Source organism: Chrysoperla carnea, chromosome 2, assembly GCF_905475395.1.
Source record: "Chrysoperla carnea chromosome 2, inChrCarn1.1, whole genome shotgun sequence".
Taxonomy (NCBI): domain Eukaryota; kingdom Metazoa; phylum Arthropoda; class Insecta; order Neuroptera; family Chrysopidae; genus Chrysoperla; species Chrysoperla carnea.
This window is the reverse complement of record NC_058338.1, coordinates 4,591,138-4,599,643: the sequence shown is the minus strand read 5'-3', so window position 1 is coordinate 4,599,643 and position 8,506 is coordinate 4,591,138. Positions and strand designations below refer to the sequence as shown.

General features: G+C 29.9%; 1 protein-coding gene across 1 annotated transcript; it reads left to right on the top strand.

The window, feature by feature from the left end:
- Window positions 1–1,065: 1,065 nt before the first annotated feature.
- Window positions 1,066–6,799, top strand: LOC123293625 (nucleolar complex protein 4 homolog A). The gene is made up of 9 exons (XM_044874505.1): window positions 1,066–1,204; window positions 1,368–1,473; window positions 2,280–2,482; window positions 3,824–4,055; window positions 4,121–4,309; window positions 4,842–5,013; window positions 5,325–5,491; window positions 5,626–5,819; window positions 5,956–6,799. Exons 1-9 carry the CDS (start codon window positions 1,079–1,081, stop codon window positions 6,073–6,075), a joined length of 1,509 nt encoding a protein of 502 aa, XP_044730440.1. The 5' UTR covers window positions 1,066–1,078; the 3' UTR covers window positions 6,076–6,799.
- Window positions 6,800–8,506: the final 1,707 nt, after the last annotated feature.

The following is an 8,506-nucleotide window of genomic DNA, read 5'->3' as shown; positions in this document are numbered from 1 at the left end:
GCATTTCGATATGGTAATTTTCGATGAAAATTGTTAACAATAACATACGGCCTGACATCTAGTGGTAAACTTTGTAAAATGAGAGCTTTAATGAGCTTTTGAATTTCATTTTCTTGAAGCTAGTTAGTATATCTCCGTTTATAAAGAGTTTTAATGAAACTTTAAACTTAAAGACCGATAAATTGCTTTTAATTTTTTTTTTTCTAGATTAAAATGTGCTTTAAAACCTAACCTTATACTTTTTATAATAATTTATAAATAAGGTTTCCAATTATAATTTATAACAAAAACGTATATAAAATAATTTGAGTAATTTATTTGTAAATTAAATCTAATTATCCTTATATCCCTAAAAAAACTTGCCTTGCCGGATCATATCCAAAAAAAAATTACAGATGTCTTATTCTAATTTAGGTTGCTTTTATGCTTGGCGCCAATAAATGGAAGGTAAAGAAGAAAGCTAAGCTATTCCTTAAAAAAAAGGAGCCAAATTGTTACTTTGATGAGTAGATTTGAGTAAGCTTAACAGTGGAAAATGGAAAAAATATATAGAAAAATCGAGGCATAATAATACGGTGAACAAATTAACTAACCACGACAGAAAACAACTGTCAATTAAGTTTAACATTTTAAATGTAGATAGCGTTATATAAATTTATAAGCTTGATCATGGAGGTTTTAAAGAAGGAGAACGATCGCTACGCGCTAAAGCATTAGCGCGTCTGTCCCTGAAAATTTGTGGAATTTATAGTTCATTTTTTCAGCGCCTCACTTATTTTGTCCATATTTCGGGGACAATATTTTCTATTGCGATCGTTCTCCTTCTTTATAACCTCCATGAGCTAGATTTTAAAATACGATTGCTTAAAAAAACAAAGATTTTTAGCAAAAAAGGCGGCCAAATTTGATTTAATTTTTAATTTTGGTTTAAAGAAGATGTAATAAAATAAATTTTATTAGAAAATTATTTATAATAATTTATATAAAGAGAAAAAATTAAATAATTTTTGAATTACAATCTCCATCTGTTCGTTTATTGTTGTGGTATTACCGGAGAAAAAAAAAATTAAAGAGCAACATGGCGGAAGCACAAGAGAAACATAATAAATTATTTTATTCAAAAAGTTTGCGTGTAAAAGCAACAGAATTTTTAAATAATCGAAGAAATGCTAATAATTTATTAGATATTTTACATGATTTAGAGGTAAAATTGGGAATTTTATTTTAACAAATATTTATAGGTTATAATCCACATATTTTAGGTGTGATAAAATCTCAATTAAAAAAAAAAAGACAGCAAATCTAAGTCAAATTACGCATTTATTAAATAAATATTCGATAATGAGGTTTTTTTTCTTTAATTTCAGACAAGTCCGTATATTTCAACATGCCTTCTTACACTAGAAATGATATTTACCGAATTATTAAAACGACGGGATATGTACGAAGAGGTCGTCCCGTTAAAACCATTAGGTAGGTAATTTAATAGTTTTTACTCAACTTACTCAAAATTTATTTAAATAAACGATTGTAATTAGATTTTATACATCGGAAAAAAGCCTTTAATACGGAATATTCATTTAAATTTGGTTCAAATATTTATCTTTCGTAACTTTAATGCCTGGACATTTAAACTAAACCATTATTTTAGTAATTAATATCTTTTTAATTACTTAAAATTAATTAATAAAAGTACAAATTCAGTGAGAACATTTAAAAATTTCTAAAACGGAAATTCAAATTTTTATACGGACGAGACATCATAGTATGGGCTTGTCAAATTTGTTGACAAAGTATGTGATATTAATTACTTACATTTTATATGGCATTTCATTAAATTATATTATTCTACGGCTTTTTATTAGAAAACTTAATGATAACGAGTGTAAATTCTATCTTGAAAATTTATTTTTTTAAAGTGTAAATTATACATTGAACTGTCACCAATTGGCAGATCACGTACTTATACGTCATCAACAGAGAGCGCCAAAAAACTGCGTTTAAATATCTCAAAATTATAATGTATTTTAAATATTTTTTTACACTTAATTACAGCATTTTTAAGCAGTATTTATATTTTTTACTTTGCTATAACGGTGTAAACAATGAATTTGATTTTTTCCTCCTTTTTTTAAAGCAAATGAAACATTATTTACTTTTTTTTATTTAAGTACATTTTGAATATTAAACCTTAAAATCCTCCAAAAAAACATTAAGCATCTTTCGAAAATATTTTTGTTGAGTGATTTGATTTTAATTTCGATTGTTTTAATATTTAGAACAACGTGATCCAGAAGGCCAATATCGATTATGGCTAAGAACGGCTTACGAACAATCATGGCTTCAAGTGTTAAATCATTTGGAACATGGAAAACCTTCGGATCAACAACAGTCCTTGGTCACTGCCATGAAATTAATTGCTTTCGAAGGGAAATATCCTTTAGATTCAGTAGAGTCAAATTTCCCAACAATGAAATTAAAAGTGAGTATGCTAAGTATTTACAGTTTACAATTCTAACTGTTAAAAAAACATATTTTTATCGATCTTCGATTCGGAAATTTAATCGAATTTACGAATGGCATTAAACTTCAGTCTGGCACTAGCGATTCAGTAAAATTAAACATGAAAAGGACTTGAACGCAGCATCATATCAGACATTTTTAATCAAGGTGTTCTAATTTTAGTCCAAAGTTTGTAACGCTTAAAAATATTGACGCTACGAACAAAATTTGGGAATTAAAATCGATCAAAATATTGCGATATCACAGAAATTCTGCGCCCAATCCTTAAATTAACCTGATTTTTATACTTTTTGGGTCAAAATTACCCCATCCACCAAGTTTCATCAAATTCCAAAACAAAAATTTTTTTTGTGTTTTTTTCGATTTTTTCAAAGGGGTACCCTTTAAAAAAATTGCAAAAAATCGAAAAATTTTTGTTACCTCCGATTTCGATAAAACTCAGTATATAAGGTAATTTTGACCCAAAAATTACAAAAATCGGGTGCATTTAATGACTGGTCGAATAGTTTTTGAGGTACAGACTAAAATCGGTCAAAATATTGCGATATCTCAGAAATTCTGCATCCAATCATTAAATTAACCTGATTTTTATACTTTTTGGGTCAAAATTACCCCATCCGCCAAGTTTCATCAAATTCCAAGCCAAAAATTTTTTTACGTTTTTCTCGATTTTTTCAAAGGGGTACCCCTTAAAAAAATTGCAAAAAATCGAAAAATTTTTTTTACCTCCAATTTCGATAAAACTCAGTATATAAGGTAATTTTGACCCAAAAATTACAAAAATCGGGTGCATTTAATGACTGGTCAAATAGTTTTTGAGATACGGACTAAAATCGATCAAAATATTGCGATATCTCAGAAATTCTGCATCCAATCATTAAATTAACCTGATTTTTATAATTTTTGGATCAAAATTACCACATCCACCGAGTTTCATCAAATTCCAAAACAAAATTTTTTTTTGCGTTTTTCTCGATTTTTTCAAAGGGGTACCCTCGGACTTCTAACTTAACATACGAGTAAGACAGTGAGTGACAACCTAAAATACTAGTAAGACAGAGACAACATTTTTTTTTCTATCTATCTCATTACTATTAGAGAAACTGAAATAGGTAGAAGAGTCGTATATCCGCCTCGCTTCCTCCTCTATGAGCAATGTGGACTTGGATAAAGAAACACACAATAAAGTTTATGACACACAATAAAGTTATAATAATGGTGACTTCGATTTAAAATAACTCGCCCATGCCTGTTCTGGAGTCAAAATGTTCTATAATTATGTTTTTTAAAATATTTTTAGGCCGTTTTAATAAAATTATTATCATCAACAAATAATATCTCGCATTTATTAAATAAATTCCAAGAATACACAGCCTATACGGATGTATTATTCTTCGTATGGAAATCGTTACCAGCAATTACCTCAAAATCGCAATCACCGAATGAAATATACATTAAGAATCTCCTAGAATTAATTGATAAAATTCCTGTTAATAAACAAACAAATCCTGTTATGATGTGTGGCATTAAAGGTAAGCTTTATGAGAAACGAAAAGTTCGAATATGTTTTGAATGTTTTTGTGATTTAAAATTTTAGGTAAAGCAGGGCATTTTGATTATCCTACCGTTAAGAAAGCCATGAATAAAGTATGGAACACGATTATGAGATGGAATCATACAAGCGCCACACATAAGCAAATGTTGATTGTTTTATTAGAAAGAGTCTTGCCACATTTAGATAACCCCTTGTTACTAACGGATTTCTTAATGGATTCCTTAGATGTTGGTAAGTAATTTAAACAATTTTTAAATATTAAGGTGATTATTTAGCTGGCCAAACTGGGAACCACCATGGCTCCCACTCAAGAAAAGCTTGCGAGGATGCCATATCAAGAAGGTCTTAACAGATTAGGAGATAATCTGAAAAACCAACAATTAAAAGCATGGACCAGCTACGAGGGAGGACGAATCGCCAAAAGCCTGTTGGGTGAAGGAAACTCGCTCGGTAACAGAGCCGAGTAGATCTTGAAACTAAACAGAGCTGATATTAGAGTCATCGTAGAGTTACTCACAGGGCATGATAACCTGAACAAGTTCCAACATCAGATTGGAAAAAGACAATTTCCCGCGTGTGACTTAGCCAAAAAAGACTCAAAAACTTTAAACAGTTGATTTTACGATTTGATAGATAACTTCCGAGATACTACATTTACTCTTTTTATGGCCGATATCTTGTAAAGCATTCATTAAATCATTACGATTTTCCTAGTTTTTTTCAGGTTCTTTAAGTTTTGAATAACATGAAAATTTATTTTTAGGCGGTCCTATTAGTTTACTAGCTTTACAAGGTGTGTTCACAATGATACAAGTACACAATTTAGATTATCCATTGTTCTTCGAAAAATTGTATTCAATGTTCGAACCAGAAATATTTCATACTAAATTTAAGGCTAGATTATTCTATTTATCTGATATGTTTTTAAATTCTACGTAAGTATAATCTTTTATCAACACATTATAGTAGAGGAGTCCACGATGCTAAACGTGTAGTAACTCGAGAGTCGTCGTCTAGGTCTATTTAATTTTGTAGCCTATCCCGCGCGCATCCCTATATTAAGAGCTAATATTCGGTGGAGTTGCTTAGGATGATCTAAGGAACATATATTCAGCTGACGCACTGGAATTTCTCCCCAAATACCCTCTTGCGCTCCTCTACTATTAAATGTGACTCTGAAAAATACTTGTTGACTTGTGTTTAATATTTGTAATAAAATTTCTTTTTAAATTTTTATATTAAACAGGCATTTACCTGAAAGTTTAGTTGCTGCATTTATTAAAAGATTGGCACGTCTTGCTCTAGTCGCACCATCAGAAGATATTTTATTAATCATTATGTTTATTGGAAATTTAATTCTTCGTCATCCTGGCCTCAAACGATTAATCAATATGCCTGGAGCCGGTTGCGAAGGTAATTATTCACAAAACCTTCCAAAAAACAGTACAGAATATTGCTTTCGGAGGAATTCCATTTGAATTCAAATGATTCTCACTGAAAGTCCATTTTTATTTCAAATTTTTTAATATTTTTTTGAAATTTTTCAGTGTCTTCTGATCCATACGTAATGGATGAAAGAGATCCATATAAATCAAACGCTTTAGAAAGTTCATTATGGGAGTTAAAAGTTTTACAGCATCATGCGTTACCACAAGTTGCAACTGCTGCTAGATTCATAGATTTACCACTGCCATCTGTTGAATGGGATATCACACAAATTTTAGATAATAGTTTAGACGAAGTAAGTATTTCAAGTTCCAAATCCAAGTGGGGGTTTACTTCAATTATATGTTGTTTTTTTTTTTTTACCAGAGCCCATTTTGTGGTTTGAAAAAACCAAGTTTCAATAAATTATTAAACTCAAAAATTTTTTTCAGATGTTTGAAAAAGAAATTAGAAAAAAGGCAAAAGAAATCGTATTAACTTTTACCAAACCACAATCGTTGGCGTTACCAAAAGGGGAAATTGTTTTAGATTATTGGAAATTGACTACATAAAATTTAAACCATATAGTAATTATTATTGATCACACATTTTTTGATAATTTATTACTCAAATTGTTATAAAAAAAAAAAACTCGCATACAATTTTATCCAATCTTATCGCTATACTTATTAAAACACACACACACACACACACACACACATACACACACATGAAATGAGTTATCTCGAATTTAAAAATAAGAGTAGGCAGTGCCAAAAAAAGGATTTATCGATATTTATCTTACCAGCCCTTATTTTTAATAAAATATCTACTTCACACTAGTCATAAATTTTTACGTAGTTTTATGGAAAGTGATTCAAGAAAAGTTATGATATAAAGTTGTGCGTGTTTTTTATGTGAAGTGATTTTGGATGTTAGGATAACAGTTATGAAGGTAACGTGAAGTAATGTAAAGTTGTTTTTAAGAAATCGAACATGTATTTTGTAAGGACAGAATAAATAAAAACACAAAAATTTGTTTAAAAAAAATATTCAATTTTTATCGATTTCTATTTAGTTTAACGTTAAGTTATATTTTAGGACTTTGACGCCTTTTTTAGGCAAATACTGGCAGAATAACCTAGATGAAATCGTAATTTGATTGTAACTTGACTTTTTTGTTTCTAATATTCAAGGAAAATCCATGAACTCTAACTTTCTGCCGCGTGTTTAATAAGCTCCTGAGTCAATGTGGAGAATTTTCTCTCATAGGACATATATAGTGTGCCCCCGGATAGATAATTTTGCTTATTCTGAAAAGTATGTACTTGTTCGTGTACTTGGAGTCGCGTTACGAGTCCCGAAATGAAATCCTAAAATGATTTTAACTTCTAGATGTACTTCGATTTATTAAATTGTTGTGATTTCGATACATTTGATATAAAAACAATTTTTGTGTGACTGATCAAACTTTTGACCAGTGGATAAAAAAAAGCTTGACACTCGTGTGAATTAGTTATTTAATAAATAACAAATAATATGATTTCTTAATAGTATGTTCCATTCCATCAGTAAATAAACCTGTGTTTTTTTTGTTTTCTGTATATTTGTGTAATTTTCTCTGTTTTTCTTAAGTTAATAGAAAAAAACTTAATTTGTATTTTGTAAATAATACGCTTGTTTCAAAGTTAACAAATAAAAACTTACGTTATTTAATTTTTACATAATTTGTTGTTTTTTTTCCATTCCTTTTTTAATAAAAACCACGATCAGGGGAGTTTCGTAGGAAGCAAAACTAAGATCAGTTGATGCAGTACTCTGAAAGTTTTTAGGTTGCTGATGACGAATTTGTGCGTCGAATGTGTGACGAATCTATTCACAAAAACCATTCACGACCAAGATCGCGACGCTTTTCAGTAGCTCCAGTTACTAATTATTGATAATTTCCGAGATTTAGACAATTAAATTGTTAATAACTTTTTTCTGCACTACTTTACGTAAAACCGATGCACATATTCTTAATCAGCCTTCAGAAATCATTCCACAGAAGGCCTGGTAGGTGAGGAATATGGGAGTTTAAGTAATTAGTAAGGAAATGTTTAAGATGATGACAAGCCAAGATGCACCATTTTCTCGTTCCTGTCTCGCAGTGATAGTCCAGTGCAGTTATATAAATCGAAGAGGGCTGACCCAAAAGTTTGTGACAGTATATTTTTTTATTCATTCATTCAATAGGGGATTATTTGGAGACCTTAAATCTGAAAAGTTACAAAAGAAAACAAATAATTTTGACTTTGAACGCGAATAACATTTTTCTATCAATCGTAGCGTGTACTTTGCTAGAAATCGTTTTGAATATAAAACGCAGACAAGTCCAACAACATAATAAATCATTAAATTTTAATGAATAGAACCCAAGATATGGACCCAAACGCAAAAAAATCATTTTCCAAGATGGCAGCGAAAGCCAAGCTATTGAATGAATTGGCCCAAACTTTGGTCCAGTTCGTAACTGTACTGGAATATGAGCTGAAATGTACATTTGTTTTAACTAGAATGATGAATGATGAATCGACTCGAAAAAATCATTTCAGATGACTCGTATAAATTGTCTGATGCCGCAGTTTATACAGTTTATACGAGAATTGAAACTATGGAGAACGGTATGATACTCTCTCTTTCGGGATGGAATTTAACCTCCTACTGGAATAGTTGACAAGTTTTTATCCATATACACGAATTAAATATTACTCGATAAATTTTTATCAGTGGGTCTACTGTATTTTGTTCTACTGCAACTGTGCTCTACTACACACACAGATAATACCGATTATTGATATTGGTCTACTGTATTATTATTATATTGTTTATATTTGCATACAGATAAAATTATGACAGAAATATAAACATAATAGTTTTAAATTCCCAATTCTATAAACATATATATGTTCTGTTCATTTATTGAAATTGTTCATTTCGTAAAATTAAAAATTATGGACATTT